The sequence below is a fragment of the Dendrobates tinctorius genome, unplaced genomic scaffold, assembly GCF_039654945.1.
Source record: "Dendrobates tinctorius isolate UK_male_01 unplaced genomic scaffold, ASM3965494v1 ptg000028l, whole genome shotgun sequence".
Classification (NCBI taxonomy): Eukaryota; Metazoa; Chordata; class Amphibia; order Anura; family Dendrobatidae; genus Dendrobates; species Dendrobates tinctorius.
This window is the reverse complement of record NW_027361696.1, coordinates 63,788,013-63,810,263: the sequence shown is the minus strand read 5'-3', so window position 1 is coordinate 63,810,263 and position 22,251 is coordinate 63,788,013. Positions and strand designations below refer to the sequence as shown.

The 22,251-nt window shown below is 46.0% G+C and overlaps 1 protein-coding gene across 4 annotated transcripts in view; it reads left to right on the top strand.

Moving 5' to 3' along the window:
- The window catches only part of NOSIP (nitric oxide synthase interacting protein), a 111,864-nt gene that overhangs the window by 35,719 nt on the left and 53,894 nt on the right, over positions 1–22,251 (top strand). For 3 of the 4 annotated variants that reach the window (XM_073570836.1, XM_073570833.1, XM_073570835.1), the window contains exon 8: positions 21,095–21,203. In XM_073570836.1, coding sequence (XP_073426937.1) covers positions 21,095–21,203 — 109 coding nt within the window. Of the gene's footprint in view, positions 1–21,094; positions 21,204–21,281; positions 21,709–22,251 lie in introns of those variants that run through there. The other variant, XM_073570834.1, reaches the window with a different exon arrangement.

The following is a 22,251-nucleotide window of genomic DNA, read 5'->3' as shown; positions in this document are numbered from 1 at the left end:
AAGCTCGCACTGGAAGTAGGATGCCGAGTGCGCGCGGGGTTAGAAGGGGCTGGGGAGCGCGCTTCAGGTCCAGCGCACGCCAGTAGAAAAGCGGCAGTGCGGGCCTGTAGAATGCGCTTGCATACCCCTAGGAAACGAGAAGATGCCTGTGAAAAAAGGGAAAAAAAAAGACGCCAGACGTTCCGGGGGGGGAAATGACACAGGTGTGTCAAAGGAAGGGGTGGCACCCTTCTTAATGAAGCCTGAGGATATTTAAGGGCGGCAGGCAGGTGGATGCTGGCAACCATGGATGTCTTTTCACCTGAGCACTTGCAGCCTCCTCAGCAGCAGGGGCAGCTGGAGCCGGAGAGGCACCGAGCACGCTCACAGGAGAAGAAACAACCACGCCGTAGCAGCAGTAGGAGGGGTTATATCTATCATCAAACGAATGGAGCTTCTGGCTATCGAGAAGGCGCTGAAGGGACTGCAACCGCATCTACAAAGACAGCATGTGTCAATCCTGTCAGACAATCAGGCGTACATAAATCATCAGGGAGGCACTCGATCTTGACCACTAATGCGAATAGCAGAAAGGATCCTGTCTGGCAGAGCATCATTTCCTCTCATTATCGGCCCTGCATATCCGAGGAGTAGGCAACCTGAAGGCGGACTTCCTAAGTCGCAATCAACTAAGGCAAGGGGAGTGGTCTCTTAAGAGATCAGTGTTCAGTCAGATTGTTGACATGTGGGGTCAGCCCACGATAGATCTTTTTGCTTCAAGGAGCAACAGGAGAGTCCAAAGGTTTTGTTCATTAAGTCCAGCAGACAATCCATACGCAGTAGATGCCTTCAGAGTAGAATGGACATCAGGGCTCCTCTATGCCTTTCCTCCAATATGCCTAATACCAGCGGTCTTAAGAAAGATCAGAGAAGGGGGGGTGTGACCGGATGTGGAGCTGAGCGAACGTGTGCGGCCCGTGCTCTCCAGCCACCAGCACTAAATAAGCGGCTCAAAGTGCATGAGGGTTACTGGAGGAGGCCAATTCAGGAGGCAGGAGCGACGGGCGCACTAAGAATGAAGCGGGCAAGGAGGAGGGAGCAGGCGCCAGGCAAGGTCTAGGTCTTTGAGGCGGCGGGCAGTCGGATCCAAGATGGCGGCCGCCGGCAGCAGCAGGAGCAGTAACAGTATGGGCAGAGCTCAGAGCCGCATACTGAAGCACACCACCAGCCCCACACCCCCAATAAAGCTGCAAACACCCTGGTCGCACAGAACTCACCAGCGCTGCAGTCCCTGCTCCTATCCCCTGCTAAAAGTGCTGGAGGTCCAGAGCCTGATGAATGATCTACAGTTACAAAGCACAGCCCTGACCATTCCCCTGCAATCTCCTATTAAAGACTCCAAATCTGCCCCAGTCACTGTAGCCACACTCAGATCCCTGCTGGGAGACCTGAAACAAGCCATTCATACTGATATCACAACGGCTTTCACTGCGGTACATAAAGAAATTACGCAGATTGGCGACAGAACCTCACACATAGAGAGGAAACTGGAAGAATATACCACAGCGCATAACTATCTTGTGCATGTGCATAATGAAGCGGACGAAGAAATCATGGCCTTAAAACTGAAGCTTGCAGACTTAGAAGACCGTTCCAGGCGCAAGTTGCGCTTCAGAGGAATCCCTGAAAGTGTGACAGCGGTGGCCTTAAAGGAGTTTCTAACGGACTTTTTTACAACACTAGTGCCGTCGGCGGATCAAAGAGACCTGTTGATTGACAGGGCGCATCGGATCCCTAAGCCAAAGTCAGCTCCCAGCTCCGCACCACGGGACGTGAAAGCCAGGCTGCACTTCTACCACTTCAAGGAGGCAGTGATCAGGGCAGCGACAGCAAAGCAGGATCTTCCAGAAAGATTTCGGAGCATCTTGGTTTTCACAGATTTGTCCGCAACCACCCTGAACAGGAGGCGGGAATTTTCATCTGCAACCAAGATTCTACGGGACAACAATATCACCTACAAGTGGGGATATCCGGTATAGCTCGTCGTGATGAAGAACGGAGTCACTCACGTCCTTGTGTCCCCCAGAGAGGGCATGACCCAGCTCCAGGAGTGGTCCCTGGCATCAGTGGATGAAGACACTAGCTCCCCGCTAAAGAAGAGACCCCCGATGCTGAGCAAAGAATGGACCTAATCCCAACGCAAGTATACTGTGACTATATGTGGCCCCTGTGTGCCTAGGCCGGGACACCCAACTGATAGTATTTTTTTTGTTTTGCTGGCAGGTTGAAGGGACATGAGAATAACATTCTTTTCTCTATTCTCACCCCCCCCCCCCCCCCCAACACTGGATGGGAACGAATATCCAGTTGGTTCACATACGACCGGACTCTGAGTTGTACAAGTTGTACTTGTTATAGTTAATAACCTTAACTCCTTCATTTTCCCAATTATTGCCCCATATTTGGTGACTTATTGATACCTTTACTTATACTGTAACCGATGGTATTTCAGATTTCAATCATCAATGCAAAAGGTCTAAATAGCCCCTTTAAAAGATCGTTACTTTGGAAGGAAGCCCAGAAACTTAAGGGCGGACATATTATGTGTCCAAGAAACATATCTAAACCGTGAAAATGCGCATAGATTACAGCATAGAAACTATCCCCGTATCTATGTGTCATGTGCGGCGAAAAAGAAGAGAGGTGTAGCGATTGCAATAAAAGATATTATAGCGTTCCAACTTATTGATAGCATTCTAGATGAAGGCAGATATGTAATAATATGCAATATCAATACAGTGTATACAAGCATGTCCATATACGCACCCAATTCAGGTCAAATCACCTTCATTAAAGAGCTTTTAACTAAATTATCTAAAATAAAATAAGGATCCCTGCTAATTTGTGGAGATTTTAACATCGCTCCAATCTCTAGTATAGATAAATCCTGGTGCTCGAAGAAAAAACCCCAGTCCCATGCGTTATACCAGTGTCTCATGTCAGAAGAATTGTATGACGCGTGGAGAGTCCTTCATGCTTCTGAGCGGGATTATACGTATTACTCCCACCCACATAAAATATATTCAAGAATAGATCTAATGGTAGTGGATAAATGGCTCCTGCAGAATATACAGTCAGACAAAATTGGAAACATAACCTAGTCGGACCATGCCCCTGTAACTTGTCAAATTAAAGAGACATACAATAGTGTAAATTATTCTCCGTGGAGAATGAATAACTTTCTAATATCCTCAGATAACATCAAATCCCAAGTAAGTGACCTCCTCCAAGAATATTTTAATATCAGTCGTACCCCCCGATGTGTCACTGACCACAGTATGGTGCGCCCACAAGGCCTATATAATAGGGTGACTAATACAGATGGCAGCTCAACACAAAAAATTTAAGAATGTGACGAATAGAAGAGCTAAACAAAAATATAGCAACACTGGAGGACACCCATAAACAGAATCCTTCACCCACGGTATATGGAAAACTACAAAAGGCAAGATATGAATTATATCAGCTATTCCAATATAAATATGAGCATAACTTGAGGAGAAACAGCAAAATATTATTGGCAAGTGAATAAGGCGAGTAAAATACTAGCCAATAAAATCAAAGCGAGATTAACAAAGCAAAAAAATAGCCCATATACAAGACTCCCAAAAGAATAAAATTTACAACCCTAAAGAAATTTCGAATACCTTCGCAAAATATTATTCTTCTCTATAATCTCGAGAGCGATAATCTGACCCCACAACCAAATGCGGATCTAATTAATAATTTTTTGAACAGCATTACCCTACCCCATATCCCAGAGGATAAACTGATGGTAATAAACCAACCCATAAGCCAAAAAGAAATCCAACAAACCATTCAAGCAACCAAAAATAACAAATCCCCAGGACCGGATGGTATAACCAATGAATACTTGAAGTTATTCTACCAAATTTTGTCCCCACACCTATTATTATTCTTTAAAACATATTCGAAACGGGCAAAATACGTGATGAAATGTTACAAGCGACCATAGTTCCCCTCCCTAAGCCAGGCAAATCACCCAACCATCCAAATAATTTTAGGCCAATATCCCTTTTAAATACAGACCTCAAGCTGTACTCCAAAATTTTAGCAAATAGAATCTCTGATATAATCCCTTCCCTGGTGCACAGGGATCAGGTTGGATTTATTAAATCTAGACAGACATTGGACGCCACCAGAGGAATGATTAATCTCATTCATGTGGCGAGGGGGAATCGGACGCCTTCTCTGCTCCTATCATTGGAAGCGGAGAAGGTGTTCGATCGGATGCATTGGGTATATTTGTTTGAGGTCTTAACCAGGTTCGGATTTAAGGGTAATATTTTTAAGACAATTACTCTGTTATATTCTTGTCATGATCCCAGTGCAGGTTTTTGAGCTGCACACCGGGGGTTAATGTCTGGAGCTCTGTGCAGGTTTTGACCTGCACACTTGGGGTTAATGATTGTGGCCTCTTTCTGGTTCTGGGAGAGCTTCTTAAACCCCTGGGAAGCTTCAATCCCTGCCAGTTATACTTTTGCCTTTGGCCTAGTGTGCTGACCCCCGTGTGCCTGTTTGTTGCTATAGCTTGTTTATATGGTTCTGACCCGGCTCTGTTTCCCGTTGTGAGTTTGCCTGTTGATTTTGTACTGCGTTATTATCTGTGTATGACTCGTTGCCTGTGACCTGACTACTCTCTGCTCGCCCCCTTTGGTACCCTACAGCTATCTCTGTGTGTGACTCATTGGCTACGTCCTGACTATTCTCACTGTCTATGCCCCTTGGTAACTTTGTCTCGCAGTTACTTTGCTAGGAATTCTCTTGCAGCTCCTAGCTCTGTGGAGTTTAGGCCACGCCTCTAGCAGTCACGTGCTTCAGGTCCTGCGGCTCTGAAGTACGCATCTATTCAGTTGCTGCCCGCTCCACAGGTATCTTTTGAGCACTGTTTTGCTTTACTCAGGACACGCCCACTGGCTCAGTGAGCAACTTCAGTGCGGTGTTCCTGACAATTCTCGCCCATCAGCGTCGGTCTCTATCGCGGGAATGGTGTCGGATAGGATTTTTATTACCAATGGGACTAGACAGGGGTGTCCGTTATCACCCCTTATATTTGCTTTGGTGATTGAACCTCTAGCGGAAAAAATTAGGCTACATTCAACAATATCAGGAATCCAGGTGAATAAAACGGAACACAAAATCGGATTATTTGCGCACGATATCATCCTAGTGTTAACAAATCCCACATTATCATTACCGGCAGCAATGCAAATAATTGAATCATACACTAAAATATCATATTATAAGCTCAATATGTCTAAATGTCAGGTATCAAATTTAACCCCATTTGTAGTGTATCCCAAAAAATTTCAGGATCAATATCCTTTTAAATGGGGGAATGATAGTATTGAGTACCTGGGTATTCGGCTTACACTATCAGCAGATAAATTGCTATCAAACTATGAGGCTCTGAAGAAGAAAATCCAGTCAGACATGTTACGTATGAAGAAACATGAACTATCATGGCTGGGCAGGATAGCGTCAGTTAAAATGTTCATTCTCCCCAGATACTGTATCTGTTCCGCAATCACCCCATCATATTCCCAATGAAAATATTAAAAGCGATCCAAGCAATGATCTTAAAATATTGCTCTTGCTCGTATTTGACAAGAGAAAAAATCCGGGGTCCAAGCGGATACGCTTTACATCCCTATGAGAAGGGAGGCCTGGGATGCCCCTCGGTGGTCCGGTACTACAGAGCCGGGTTTTTTGAACAATTACGATTGAAAAACATTTGATGAGAACCTCCAATGTCTCAGCTTTTTACCATGCACATCACAATTCCTAATAGAAACCTAAACATTTCTCCAACAGTTGACGCGGCTCTAGAACTATGGAAGATTGAATAGTAAACTAGGCCTTATACAAACCGCATTTCTAACATCCCCCATAGAGACGCTGGAGTATTGAATCCTGAACCTCAAACTCCAAAATTGGAAATCTTCCGGAGCCGCTTCGGTTGGGAGTTTGTATGAGGGGAGGGAGCTAATTACTTTCTCATCATTGCGGGATAGATACAATGTCCCTCAAAGGGATTTCTATAAATATTTGCAGATTCAGCATTTTCTGACTGAAAGGAACGAACAGGTACATGTTCCACCATCTAAACTATACTCTATGCTATTAAACCCCACATCACAAATTAGGGTGTTATCCATAGGCTATGATTGTATGTTGGAGAATGCCCTCCCCTCACTAACTTCAAACTTACAAAAGTGGGAAAAGACCTTAATTGCACATTTACATTGGATCAATGGAGAGCATCCTTTTTAATTATTGGAAGAATGCAAAGAAATTATTATATAGGTGGTATTTCACTCCTTATAGGCTGTCCGGGATGTTCTGCAGTTCCCCAGACACGTGCTGGAGATGTGGAAACCCTGGTGCAGATATGTTACATATATGGTGGAGTTGCGGTAATGTTAGGAGTCTGTGGGAAGCTATAAACCATTTGATACTTCAAATTTGTGGTATATCAGTGTCGCTTACCGCACAGCAGGCTCTACTCGCCATTGATCTAGACTCGTTTACCTATGGGTTCCGCACAGTAATTGTACATATTATTGTAGCAACAAGAATTAAAATTGCTAGCTTTTGGAAAAAACCCAAATGCCCCTCATTGTCCGAAGTAGTCTCGCTGATTAAAATGGTTTATCGGAAAAAACAATTGCTGCATCTAACAATAATGTCTCTATTTCATAAAAAATGGAATAATTAGTTATCCTTCCATTTAAATATTGTAGTTAAGTAAATATGTAGATTCGCACTTGGAGAATGTGACTGGATGGTAAATCTAATGTCACCACCTTTCCCCTTTATCCCTCCCTTCCCCATTCCCTATAATATTGTGTTATTCATTAAGAAAGCAATGTCAATGCGATGTAATGCTTGGCACAAATTTGTTAATAAAAATTTATGGTTTAAAAAAAAAAAAAAAAGATCAGAGAAGACAAAGCCAGGATAACTCCATTTTGGCCTAAGAGGCCATGGATCTATTGGCTGAGGACAATGTCAGTGAAAGATCCATGGATTCTCACAGGGGATCTAGACCTTCTGACTCAGGTTGAAAGGTCGCTTATAGAAGGGAGAGGTTTTTCAGCAGGGGTAATTTCTACACTGCTCAGTAGTAGAAAGCCAATAACCGCTAAGATCTTCGGGAGAGTCTGGAGAAAATTCCTGTCCTCTGGGCCGATACAAGAATGGGAGGTCCCAGTAGTTGCTATACTAGAGTTTCTACAAAAAGGGCTAGAACTGGGTTTAGCAGTCAGTACCCTCAGGCCGAGTTCACACATAGTTTTTTTTTTTTTGCGTTTTCGCGGCTTTTTTAAACGCGCGATTTTGCCACGAAAACGAAAAAAAAAAGCATCCCATGCAATTCTATGGCATTCCGCACATGCTGTGCTAATGCTGCGTATTTTTCCGCGGCGGAATTGCGTCGCATCATGTTCATTCTTTGTGCGGAATCGCGGGAAATCCCCACACATAGGATTGCATTGTTCCGCTTACTTTGCATGTGGCTATGCCCACCATGCGAAAAGTAAGCGGAACATTTGCGGATGGTACCCAGGGACTGGAGGAGAGGAGATTCTCCTCCAGGCCCTGGGTACCATATCCCAGTTAAAAAAAAAAAAAAAAGAATTAAAATAAAAATCATGTTATTCTCACCTTCTGGCATCCCTCGCAGCGTCACCAGACCTCAGCGATGCTCCCGGCAACTCCCGTTCCCAGGGATGCCTTGCGACAATGACCTTTGATGTCGCGGTCTCGCGATACCGTAGTGGTCTTACAAGACCGTGACGTCATCAAAGGTCATTGTCGCAAGGCATCCCTGGGAACGGGAGTTGCCGGGAGCATCGCGATGATCGGGAACGCTGCGCGAGCCTCCGGAAGGTGAGGAAAACACCGTTTTTTTTATTATTTTTAACATATCTTTTTACTACTGATGCTGCATATGCAGCCTCATAGTAAAAAGTTGGTCACATTCGTCAAACACTGACGAGTGTGACCAACCTGTCAATCAGTTTTCCAAGCGATGCTACAGATCGCTTGGAAAACGCTAGCATTCTGCAAGCTAATTACTCTTGCAAATCGCTAGTTTTTCTGCGGGAAATACACCGGAATTTAAACTGCGGATTTCTCGCATATTTCCTGCGGAATGGAATTCTGGAACTCCCGTGGGAATTCCACGCGCGTGCACATAGCCTCAAGGTGCAGGTCTCCGCTCTGGCCGCATTATACAACTGTTACCTGGCTAACGATAGATGGGTGGCCAGGTACATCAGAGCCAGTAGCAGAGCAAATTCTGTCCCTTCGCCTATACCTCCTCCTTGGCACCTAAACTTTGTTTTGTCAGCCTTAGTAGAATGTCCCTTTCAGCCATTACACTCTGTTTCAGAAAAGGTAATTACATAAAAAACAGCCCTACTAGTGGCACGCACTTCAGCCCGTAGGATAGGTGACTTACAGGCACTATTGGCAGACCCTCCTTACACTCAGATTATGGACGATAGAGTAGTGTTGAGGTTGGACCCAGCCTACCTCCCCAAAGTAGTATCAAGTTTCCATAGAGCTCAGGAAATAGTCCTGCCATCGTTCTGTCCTAACCCGGGTAACCAGGAGAGGCTTCATTGCCTGGATGTTATGAGGTGTCTCTTACGCTACTTAGAGGTAACAGCGTCCTGGAGGAAGCAGAGGGCCCTGTTTGTTGCTTTGCAGGGGTCGAGGAAGGGCCTTAGGGTGTCCAAAGAGACAATATCTAGATGGGTGAGAGAGGCCATAAAGCTTGCTTATGTCAGTGCAGGCAGGGCCATTCCTGAAGGTCCGAAGGCCCATTCCACGAGAGCCATGGCGACATCCTGGGCGGAGAGAGCAGATACCTCCATCGACCAGATTTGTAAGGTGGCCACCTGGACCTTTCCTTCTACCTTCTTCAGACATTATAGATTAGATCTGTCTGCTTCCTCTGACCTCATGTTCTGGAGAAGGGTGCTACAAGCCGTGATCCCTCCGTAAGTAACTACAAGTCCCTGTAATTCTCTCGTGGTGCCGTCAAGGGTGATGGAAAAACACGAGTATTACCTGGTGATTTGGTTTTTTTGACCCATGACGGCACCCTTAGATTCCCTCCCTTCTTTATCACTCTTGTGTGTTCAGTGAATATTAGTCGTTAGACACTCCCCTGGCTTTCAAAATATTTACTTGGAATACTTTCTAACGGTTTGCATGCTCATCACCACATAATTAACAATTTAGCAGCTTGTGTACAGTGTATGGTCCCTCCCATGCGGCCTGTAATTTATTCTGTAACATAGGAACCAACACCCAAACCTTCTGCCCCTCGTAGGCCCTCAGTCTGGCATTACTGTTGTACCAGACCTTCTGGTTGATTTGGGCCTGGGTCACATTCTCATGGGCCAGGTTGCTCAGTTTTTGCATTCTTTCCCTGAGCCGCAGTACATATTCAACCACCGAAATGCCCGTAGTTTTGGGGTCTCCCTCCCAACAGTCCTTAATCAAATTTTAATCAAATAAAGTGGCCCCCTGACCCTCCTCCCATAAACCAGTTCAAAGGGGGAGAATCCTGTAGACGCCTGAGGTACCTCTCTGTACGCAAACAACAGATGAGGTAGGTACCGTTCCCAGTCTCTTCCTTCAGCGTCCACCAGCATTTTGAGCATTTGTTTTAATGTTCCGTTAAAACGCTCGCAGAGTCCGTTGGTTTGGGGATGATAGGCGTTGGCCACAAAATGCTTTACTTGTATTTTTTCGCAAAGGCTTTCCATCAGATCGGACATGAATTGGGTTCCCTGATCTGTTATCATTTCCCTGGGGAAACCCACACGAGAGAACACAGTCAGTAAAGCATCCGCCACTTTGCTCGGATGGAGGACAGTGCCACAGCTTTCGTATACCGTGTAGCATAGTCCACCACTGTGAGGATATACTTTTTGCCAGAGCTGCTAGGAATTGCAAGTGGACCTACGATATCCACAGCCACTCGCTGGAAAGGCTCATCGATCACTGGCAGTGGTTTCAATGGCGCTTTCTGTATATCCCCAGACTTTCTAACTCCAACGCCCGGCGTCGCTGTGCACGTTAGTAACCAGCGCGCTGATGCAGGAAGCTGGTAACTAACGTACACATTGGGTATCCAAGGGACGTGCGTCCCTAGATAACCGATGTGTACGTTAGTTACCAGCTCCCTGCATCAGCGCGCTGGTAACGAACGTACACATCGGGTATCTAAGGGACACACATCCCTTGGATACCCGATGTGTACATTAGTTACCAGCAGATCGCTGGTCTCCCACATGTCACACGCAGCGATGCGTGGTGGCCAGCGGGAGACCAGCGACAAAAAAAAAAAAAAAGTCCTGGCCTTTCCTGCAGCGATCAGCGATACCGGCAGGGGGGCTGATCGCTGTCACACACAGCGATCTCGCTGGTGAGATGGCTGTTGTGTCACAAAAATTGTGACTCAGCAGCGATCTCGCTAGCAAGATCGCTATGTGTGACGGGGCCTTAATTGGCTATATCTGTCCCCATCTTGGGCCAATAAAAATTGTGTTAGGTGAGCTTTAGTCTTTTGTATTCCAAAGTGTCCAGCCAGAGGAAGTTCATGAGCAATTCTCAATAATTGTTCCCTAAATGGTTAAAGGCCCCGTCTCACTAAGCAATCTCGGTAGCGAGATCGCTGCTGAGTCACAACTTTTGTGACGTAACAGCGATCTCACCAGCGAGATTGCTGTGTGTGACAGCGATCAGCGAGCGGCCCCCCTGCCGGTATCGCTGATCACTGCAAGAAATCTCTGGACATTTCTTTGGTCACTGGTCTCCCGCTGGCCAGCACACATCGCTGTGTGTGACAGCGGGAGACCAGCGATCAGGTGTAAAAAATAATAAAAAAAATAAATATAGTTATTCTCACCTTCCGATGTCCCGTTCAGCCATCCCGCCTCTCTCCACGCTCTGGTCCCAGTGATCCTTTGCACGAATGACCGCGAGACTTTGTTATCCCGCGAGACCGTGACATCTCGCGGTCATTCATGCAAAGGATCACTGGGACCGGAGCGTGGAGAGAGGCCGGAAGACTGCGCGGGACATCGGAAGGTGAGAATAACTATATTTTTTATTTTGATTCTATTTTTTACAGGATGGCCAGCGATGCCGGGCACTCGGCATCGCTGTGCTGATCGCTGGTGAAGCTGTCTGTGTGACAGCTCACCAGCGATCACATAGCGACTTACTAGCGATCCTGACACCTTGATATCGGTGTCGGGATCGCTGGTAAGTCGCTTAGTGAGACGGGGCCTTAAGGAGCGACCAGATGCTTTTCACAGTCCCAAGGTTCTATAGTATCAGTGGGGAGAATCTCTTTATACAGTCTGGCCTGTTCCCAGTATATTGTCTCTTTGTCAGAAGCAGTGGGTGGTTGATCTGCAAGACATCTGAGCTTCTCCAGACTGACATCTGTCCGCAGGGCCTCCTGGAAGCTCTGTCAGTCTGCAGCCCCTGGCCTAGTGTGACTGCCAGGCCCTGGTCTAAAGCTGAGTGTTCAGTGTCGGTTATCAGGGACCTTGTTTGGTCTGCCATGGGAGGAGGCTCCTGGGCCACAGTATGGTCCTCCTGTTCTGGCAGTTCTATTTGAGCCTCATCCTCTAATCTCTGGGGTTGAGTCTGAGCCGCAGCCTGACTCCGGGTCACAGTGGCCACATACAGTGCCTACAAGTAGTATTCAACCCCCTGCAGATTTAGCAGGTTTGATAAGATGCAAATAAGTTAGAGCCTTCAAACTTCACACGAGCAGGATTTATTAACAGATGCATAAATCTTACAAACCAAAAAGTTATGTTGCTCAGTTAAATTTTAATACATTTTAAACATACAAGTGTGGGTCAATTATTATTCAACCCCTAGGTTTAATATTTTGTGGAATAACCCTTGTTTGCAATTACAGCTAATAATCGTCTTTTATAAGACATGATCAGGCCGGCACAGGTCTCTGGAGTTATCTTGGCCCTCTCCTCCATGCAGATCTTCTCCAAGTTATCTAGGTTCTTTGGGTGTCTCATGTGGACTTTAATCTTGAGCTCCTTCCACAAGGTTTTAGTTGGGTTAAGGTCAGGAGACTGACTAGGCCACTCCAACACCTTGATTTTTTTGCCTCTTGAACCAGGCCTTGGTTTTCTTGGCTGTGTGCTTTGGGTCGTTGTCTTGTTGGAAGATGAAATGACGACCCATCTTAAGATCCTTGATGGAGGAGCGGAGGTTCTTGGCCAAAGTCTCCAGGTAGGCCGTGCTATCCATCTTCCCATGGATGTGGACAAAATGGCCAGGCCCCTTGGCTGAGAAACAGCCCCACAGCATGATGCTGCCACCACCATGCTTGACTGTAGGGATGGTATTCTTGGGGTCGTATGCAGTGCCATCCAGTCTCCAAACGTCACGTGTGTGGTTGGCACCAAAGATCTCGATCTTGGTCTCATCAGACCAGAGAACCTTGAACCAGTCTGTCTCAGAGTCCTCCAAGTGATCATGAGCAAACTGTAGACGAGCCTTGACATGACACTTTGAAAGTAAAGGTACCTTACGGGGTCGTCTGGAACGGAGACCATTGCGGTGGAGTACGTTACTTATGGTATTGACTGAAACCAATGTCCCCACTGCCATGAGATCTTCCAGGAGCTCCTTCCTTGTTGTCCTTGGGTTAGCCTTGACTCTTCGGACAAGCCTGGCCTCGGCACGGGAGGAAACTTTCAAAGGCTGTCCAGGCCGTGGAAGGCTAACAGTAGTTCCATAAGCCTTCCACTTCCGGATGATGCTCCCAACAGTGGAGACAGGTAGGCCCAACTCCTTGGAAAGGGTTTTGTACCCCTTGCCAGCCTTGTGACCCTCCATGATCTTGTCTCTGATGGCCTTGGAATGCTCCTTTGTCTTTCCCATGTTGACCATGTATGAGTGCTGTTCACAAGTTTGGGGAGGGTCCTAAATAGTCAGAAAAGGCTGGAAAAAGAGATAATTAATCCAAACATGTGAAGCTCATTGTTCTTTGTGCCTGAAATACTTCTTAATACTTTAGGGGAACCAAACAGAATTCTGGTGGTTTGAGGGGTTGAATAATAAATGACCCTCTGAATAAACTTTTCACAATTTAAAAAAAAAAATTAAACAAAGAAATAACATTCTTTTTTGCTGCAGTGCATTTCACACTTCCAGGCTGATCTACAGTCCAAATGTCACAATGCCAAGTTAATTCCGAATGTGTAAACCTGCTAAATCTGCAGGGGGTTGAATACTACTTGTAGGCACTGTACATACCTTCCTGTGCATTGGTACATTTTCCCTCCACGCACGGGATCTCAAGTGGTTCACTTGCTTCCACCTTCTCTGTAGCATTTATTTGCAAGGGAGGGATATAGTGGCACACCATCCTCTCCAAGTCTGTGCCTAGCAACACAATTGGTGGGAATAGCCTCTGATACTCCCACTTCTCTCAGTCCTCTCCCTGCTCCCCAGTCCAGGTACACATGGGCCATTGGCACGGTAGGGCAGACCCCCCCCAATTCCAGCTATAGACAGTCTTTCCTGGTATGATGTCTGCAGGCGTTATCATTGCTGGGCGCACCAGAGTCACCTCTGCCCCAGTGTCTCTGAGACCAATGGTGACTTTATTGCCAACAGTGACAGGTTGCCAGTACTCATTAGTCCTCACATCAGAGCTGGCCACAAAAAGGACATAAGGTGGGGACTCAGATGGCTTTGGGGTGGTAGTTGGGTGTTTGTCCCTATCAGGGCAGACTGCGCTCATACGTCCCACTTTGCTGCAGGCGAAACATTGGCGTGTATCGCCTAGAGAAGGTCTATTCCCCAGGACCCCATAGGAGGTGGGCCTGGGCAGCACTGGTGATCGGCCGACAGAGGGAGAAGGGTCCCCGTCTGGCTTACCTCCCTTCCAGCTGAATCACGATGGCTTCTGCACCTCAGGCATCCTGTTAGGAACATAACAGTCAGCATCCTTGCAGTCTGATCCGCGGTTTGTGGCTCTCGATCACACACACATTGTCGTACATCGGTGGGGCACATATGAAGAAATTGACCCTTGACCATAAGATCCATTAAGTCCTCAAGACTGATAACAGAAAGTACCCTGATCCATTGGTGGAACGTGGTCCTCAAGGTGCTCACAAAATCCGCATAGCTGTCAGTTGATCCATGTTGCAGGTTCCGGAACTTTCTCCGATACACTTCTGGGGTTAGGTTGTATTTCCTGATCAGGGCCTCTTTTATTGACTCATAGTTCCCATTTAGCTCTGGTGAGAGGCCAGCAAAAACTTCCAGGGCTTTGCTTCTCAACCCTGGGGTTAGATACTGCGCCCACTGCTCACTGGGTAGATGGTATTGCCTGCAGGTTTTTTCAAACCCCCAAAGGAAAGTATCTAAGTCCGTATCCTTCTCCATCACAGGGAAGTTTTCCGGACATGGTTTCCTTGGATTTATGTCCTGGTCCGGAGGCGTCGGACCGGACCGCCCACCACGGTGAGTATAATATAACGTGTTTTTTCCATGGTACATGACGGCACCACGAGAGAGGGGATCCGCCCTACGAGGACAGGAAACCTTCAAGATAAAAGGGGCGGCTCCTCTCTCCGCATCAGTTGGTTTCCTGTCCTCGACGGGGAACCCTCAAGATGAAAATCTCTTTGAAGATTCCGAGAAGAGGATGCCTGGGCCTGGGTCGGGTGATTAATGGCAGGCATGGGTCTGCTACACCCGACACCGGGTACCGGTAGTCGCCTCGGGGGCCATATATACCTATGTCCCCCCTGAGCGAAAGCATGGCCACAGCCGGAGGGTAGATGCCCAGGCGAAGCGGGGGACCCTTCAAGATGTCAGCGAGAGTCCAGGGAGGCCACTGGTAGTGTTCCCTCCCTGTGGACATACAGTGGCCATGCAGCCCGGGAGGCACATCGGTGCCCGGGCAGAAAGCTCCTCGGAGGCCACAGATTGTGTACCCTCCCTGTGAGCACCAGACACCGGACCCCGCAGCGGTTTTACACATACCTGCGCATAGGATGGGGTCCACCATGCAGGTAAGTGTGTCTGGGGGTCCCGAAATACAAGCGCTCACCCGGCCGGGTTCGTATGGCCGCACCGGGAGGCGCGCGCGCTGGGAGCGCGCATCATGGCCGCCGAACCGGAAGTGGTTGCGGCGACCCGGAAGTAGAGCGGCGCGCACAGCACCGCGGGGCCTGGGAGAGGCAGAAGGTGTGCACGGTCCCGGGGGGGCACGCAGAGCACGCGCGCACACGTCCACAGGCGCGGCAGGTGCGAGACCAATTGGTCTAAAATAAAAAAAAAAAAAAAAGCGGCTATTTAAGATGGCCAAGACCCTTGGGCGCAGGGGGAAAAAGATCTATCCTCAAACGAGTGGGAACTACTAGCCATCGAAAGAGCGCTGGAAGGATTGCTAACACACCTAAGAGGACTTCATGTGAAAGTCCTATCAGACAATCGTACAGCGGTTGCATACGTGAACCATCAAGGAGGCACTCGTTCTCGGTCATTGATGGAAATAGCAAAAAGAATCCTGACTCTGGCGGAACATCAGTTCCTTTCATTATCGGCCCTGCATATTCGAGGCGCGGACAACCTGAAGGCGGACTTTCTGAGCAGGAACCACTTAAAACAAGGAGAATGGTGCCTAAAAGAGTCCATTTTTCAGCAAATTGTGCAGAGGTGGGGAAAACCCATAATAGATCTCTTCGCCTCAAAAACCAACAGAAAAGTCCAAAAATTCTGCTCCCTAAGACCAGCAGACATGCCACTGGCGGTAGACGCCTTCACAATAAAATGGACATCAGGTCTCCTGTACGCATTCCCTCCGATATGCCTCATTCCATTAGTCCTGAAAAAGATCAGGGAGGACCAAGCCAGAGTAATTATGATAGCTCCCTTTTGGCCGAAAAGGCCGTGGTTCTATTGGCTGAGGGTGATGTCAGTGACAGACCCATGGGTGCTCCCAGAGGATCACGACCTCCTAACACAGGGTCCCTTCAATCACCCTCCGAATTCCAGGCTGCATTTGACAGCCTGGAATTTGAAAGGTCACTGTTAGAGAAGAAGGGGTTTTCAGCAAGATTGATTTCCACCCTAATCAGTAGCAGAAAGCCAGTGACCACAAAAATATATGGGAGGATATGGAGGAAATTTTTGTCCACCTCAGGCCCAATACAGGAGGGGGAAGTACCTGTGAGAGCAGTACTAGAATTCCTACAAAAGGGGTTGGACCTGGGCTTAGCGGTCAGCACCCTGAAAGTACACGTTTCAGCCCTGGCAGCATTATTCAACTATGACCTGGCAAGCGATAGATGGGTCGCCAGATTTATCCGGGCCTGTGCTAGAGCTGACTCTGTCCCATCTCCTAAACCTCCTCCCTGGGATCTAAATTTAGTCCTATCATCCCTAACGGAAAGTCCGTTCGAGCCGATAAACGCAACATCAGATAAAGTGTTAACTTTAAAAACAGCCTTGTTAGTGGCGCTCACATCGGCACGTAGGGTTGGGGACTTACATGCACTAGCAGCAGATCCACCATACACTCAGATTATGGAGGATAGAGTCGTGTTGAGATTAGATCCAGCATACCTCCCTAAGGTAGTGTCAAGATTCCACAGAGCTCAGGAAATAACCTTGCCCTCCTTTTGTCCTAACCCCGGTAACAAAAAAGAAGAGAGATTACATTGCTTAGACGTTAGGAGATGTATCCTACAGTACTTAGAGGTGACAAAACCATGGAGGAAACAGAGGGCCTTATTTGTCTCATATCAGGGGGCAAGGAAAGGCCTTAAAGCCTCTAAGCAAACTATAGCTAGATGGGTGAGAGAGGCCATCATACTAGCATATAGTAGTGCAGGTAGGGCTGTTCCAGAGGGCCTAAAAGCCCACTCCACGAGGGCCATGGCAACATCCTGGGCGGAGAAAGCGGACGCCTCCATCGACCAAATCTGTAAGGCGGCCACTTGGTCCTCTCCATCTACCTTTTTCAGACATTACAGATTAGACCTATCTGCTACCTCTGATCTCACATTTGGGAGAAGAGTGTTACAGGCAGTGATCCCCCCCTAAAAGAGAATACAAATCTCTGTAACTCTCTCGTGGTGCCGTCATGTACCATGGAAAAACACTGGTATTACATACTTGGTAATGTGTTTTTTCATGAGACATGACGGCACCCTTATATTCCCGCCCTATTTGATCACGTCATTAGTTGGGTGTTTGGTTAGTATTATACACTCCCTTGGTGTTGGAAATTTAGCAGTGTAAAATAGGTATTATTTATGTGTGCACTAACCTGCGGAGTTCCTCTCGTGCTCTGTAAAACAACTGATGCGGAGAGAGGAGCCGCCCCTTTTATCTTGAAGGTTTCCTGTCCTCGTAGGGCGGATCCCCTCTCTCGTGGTGCCGTCATGTCTCATGAAAAAACACATTACCAGGTATGTAATACCCGTGTTTTCTTATCTTTCAGGTTACATCAGAGGCTTATCTACAGCATTACAGAATGCTGTAGATAAGCCCCCGATGTCTATGCCGGCAGCTGCAAGCCGAAAAAAAAGGGTGACAGATTCCCTTTAATAAATAAGAAATAATAGTGATCTTATAAAATAATATGGACAGATATGGTTCTACACCACAATAACTTGAGCATATAAAAAATAAGGTGTAAATAAACCTCAATAGAAAGGTATATAATTATATATCTTTATTCAGGCATAATAGCATACATATAAAATCAATCATTAAAAATTACAAGAAAAAAATATATATATATCAAAGTTAGCCATGAGATGGCACCACACACCAATAACAAATAGATCTGTATAAACTGTAGGTAAAACCACAGTGCACAAATAAGTGTATATAGTTCACTCCCCCGGAAGAAGGCCATTTATGCCGAATAAAGATATATAATTATATACCTTCTATTGAGGTTTATTCATACCAATGAACAGCCTTTGCCAAATAAAAGATAGAAAAGAAAAACGGGGAAGGGAAACTGTTTGCAAGTATGTCCAAATAAGCTCTCGGAGCTGAACCTTGTAGAACTGGTGCACTCCTCGCAAGGATACCAATTCTTTAGTACAGGGAATAATTGCTTACACCATGCACTAATGCTCTAACAGAAGTAAATTCTGTCCCACTGCTCTGGAGAGACTGGACCATAAATTCTATCCCACCGCTCCCACCAATTTGTCACGAATTACCAGGGAAGATATATTCGTATATCTCACTGCTGCCACCAATTGTCATAAATTACAAGGGGGATATATTCATATATCCCACTGCTGCCACCAGTTGTCACGAATTACCAGGGAGGATATATTCGTATATCCAACCACTCCCACTAATTTGTCACGAATTACCAGGGAGGATATATTCGTATATCCCACCACTCCCACCAATTTGTCACGAATTACCAGGGAGGATATATTCGTATATCCCACCACTCCCACCAATTTGTCACGAATTACAAGGGGGATATATTCGTATATCCCACTGCTGCCACCAGTTGTCACGAATTACAAGGGAGGATACATTCGTATATCCCACCGCTTCACCAATTGTCATGTACCCACTTACCAGCATGTGGCTTGGGGTTGCTCCTCCAAGGGTTAATCTATCTCCACTCAGGCAGTCCAGCATCCAACCTCTGTCTTGTGCTGCAATGGGAGCATAAATCACACCCCGACACAGACCACACACCCAGTTTCATGCACGCTGCCACCACTCACCGAACACACAGGCGATGAGTCCCGGAAATATTACTACTACTGTCTGCCAATCACCAGGAGCACACACTCTAAGGCTATGGATTCTTTAGAGCATACCATGTTCAACTTATTAAAGTTTCAAGGTTTAATATAAAAGGTACAGTTCTTACACAATAAAACGATATAAAAATGGAAATAAAAAGTGACATTCAAATATGCAAAAACAGTGATAAAATAAAAGGAAGAAAACTTACAGAAATATCGAACTTTGCAGTCTGATATTCTGTTCCTGAGGGAGGGGAAATGGAACACATCAGTGTCCATGCTGCCCTCACATGTGAACATCTTTCTTTGCGTGTAGGCCTAATTTATAGACTTAGCTCAGAGATCAGATTGCTAGACCAGCTTCTCATGTTAATATTCTAATTGCTGGTTTGTGACTGGACCATGGCGAGTCTGCCAATGAATACATTATTTTTCTCTGAAACTCTTTGTGTAACCTTTCTCATGGATAGTGTTAGGCTGCAGTTGGCATCTCTCTTCAAAAGAGCTGGAAGGTGTGAAATGTTTCCACTTTGTGGTTCTCAGTAAATCCCCCTGGTGAGATTGGAGACAGGAGACTGCCTTCTCAGGATAACATAGGTCATGACCTGTGTGGAGAGCTGCAGTCTAATGACAGATGTTAATTTACTGCTGGTCATACATATTTCACTACATATACTAATTAGCGGAGTTCCTCTCATGCTCTGGAAAATAACTGATGCGAAGAGAGGAGCCGCCCTTTTTATCTTGAGGGTTTCCTGTCCTGGAAGGGCGGATCCCCTCTCTCGTGGTGCCGTCATGGAAAAAACACATTACCAGGTAAGTAATACCTGTGTTTCTGAGGTGACTTCAATTCCAGCAACTTTAAACTTTTTTTTTTTAGAAATATACTGTATATTTATTTATTTAAATATACTGTATATTTATTTATTTATTTTTTTTAGAAATATACTGTATATTTATTTATTTTCATAGAATCATAGAGTTGGAAGGGACCTCCTGGGCCATCTGGTCCAACCCCCTGCTCAAAGCAGGATTCGCTAAATCATCCCAGTCAGATGTCTGTCCAGCCTCTGTTTGAAGACTTCCATTGAAGGAGAACTCACCACTTCTCGTGGCAGGCTGTTCCACTCATTGATCACTCTAACTGTCAAAAAGTTTTTTCTAATATCTAATCTGTGTCTCCTCCCATTCAGTTTCATCCCATTGCTTCTAGTCTTTCCTTGTGCAAATGAGAATAAAGTTGATCCTTCTACAATGTGACAGCCCTTTAGATATTTGTAGACAGCTATTAAGTCTCCTCTCAGTCTTCTCTTTTGCAAACTAAACATTCCCAAATCCTGCAACCTTTCCTCATAAGACAGGGTTTGCAGACCGGTCACCATTCTGGTCGCTCTTTTCTGAACTTGCTCCAGTTTGTTGATGTCTTTTTTTTAAAATGTGGTGCCCAAAACTGGACACAATATTCCAGATGAGGTCTGACCAAAGAGGAGTAGAGGGAAATAATGACTTCACGTGATCTAGACTGTATGCTTCTGTTAATACATCCTAGAATTGCATTTGCCTTTTTTGCTGCTGCATCACAGTTTTCATTATCCACTACTAGGACAATCCCTTCATGATCTAAATGTTTGGCCCCAATAAAATATAAAACCCTTTTACTCTCCTCTCGTGTCAGCGCTGTTCCAGTGGTGTCGCCAGTCCCAGGCTCTCATGCAGTTATAGTGACACGTGACCTCGGCGCCTAATCAGCGCTGGCATGACTGTCTCTGCCTTCTGAAGTTTTGAACGTGAAGAGGTAGTCCGTGCTGGGGTCACGCGTCATTAAACTGCACGTGAGTCCAGGGACCATGAGTGCAGACACCGCTGGAACGGCGCCTGCACAGGAGGAGAGTATAGGCTTTATTATTTTATCGGGGCCAAACATTTAGATCAAGAATGGATTAACCTAGTAGTGGACAACCCCTTTAAGGCAGTAAAGAATCATTCTAAACAAATTCTAGTTGCTCCTTTCCCCCCTCCACCATTCTTTTTGCAGCCTTCTCCTTATTCAACCGGTCCTGCTCTGTGCAGGCAACGAGGAAGTTGTGCTGTGACATGAAGCTAGAGAACTGCTGGAAAAAAACAAAACATAGCAACGGGAACCGGTAGAAAAGAACTCTCAGAAGTTTTGTCCAGAGTGACTGGTTCCTAATATCATTTCTATTCCTTGTTCTGTTCTGCAGGGGAGCAGTTGTTACCCTGGAGTGTGTTGAAAAACTAATCAAGAAGGATATGACCGATCCAATCAGCGGGGACAAGCTGACCGAGAAGGACATCATCGTGCTGCAGAGGGTATGTAGACATTTTTTGGTCCTTCATATTTGTACTAAGGGCAGCAAACATGGATCCCATCATATACTTGTATTACAGGGTGGGACGGGATTCTCCGGGTCTGGAGTTCAGCTAGAAGCTAAGGAAGCACGGCCAGTCATGCAGGCATGATACGGCGTCGGCAGCAAAAAGATTCCATACATTCTCGACAATCAGGTCGCTGCGGCATGTGTGCATGAAGTGTTAAAAAATCTCATGCACACGTGGAGTAAATCCACAACATAAATTGACAAGATGATGCAGGATAATGGGACGTTTCCTTGTTCTTTCTGTTGACGCGTCATTCTGTTTTTCTGTGTGCTGCGTATAACGTTACTTTATTTGTATTTTTCGGAATTCTATCATCACGTTTGCTCCAGTGGCCGCCTGGTGAATATAGGCGTTGCGCAGTAAAATCTCGTCTGTTTTGTTGAAACTGAAGCTAATCAGTGTCACATCCACATTAATAAACTAATCATTCCCTTTAGTTTATTTAGAAGTCGTAAAATACAATGTTTAAAGAAGATTTTCTTTATTTAGAAAAGTGAAGTTTGTTAAAAAAAACAACACAATATCCTTTACTCGCACTACCCAAGTCCAACATGGAGCCTGGGTCATTGCTTCCAGTCCCTGTAGCCAATCAATGAGCTCAGTGATTGGATGAATCGATATCAACTTGACAATAAGATGGTGGGAGCAGCGGCAGAGACTGCTCTGGACCCGAGAAGGGTGAATAAAGGAAAAAAAAAAAGTAGGGAATGTGCTTTTCCGAAACCATGAAATCTTTTTAAAGGGGTTGTCCAGTTGAGAAAAAAATTTATAGATGCAGCATGGTGGCTTAGGCCTGTTTCACACTTCCGTTTTTTCAAATCCGTCAAAATCCGTTGTTTTCCGTAAAAAAACGGATCCGCCATTTTTTGCAGGATCCGTTTTTTTTGTCCCATAGACTTCCATTACGGTTACCGCGGATCCGTCAAAAAAAGGATCCGTTTTTAAAAAAACGGATCCGTTTGCATCAGTTTCCGTCAAA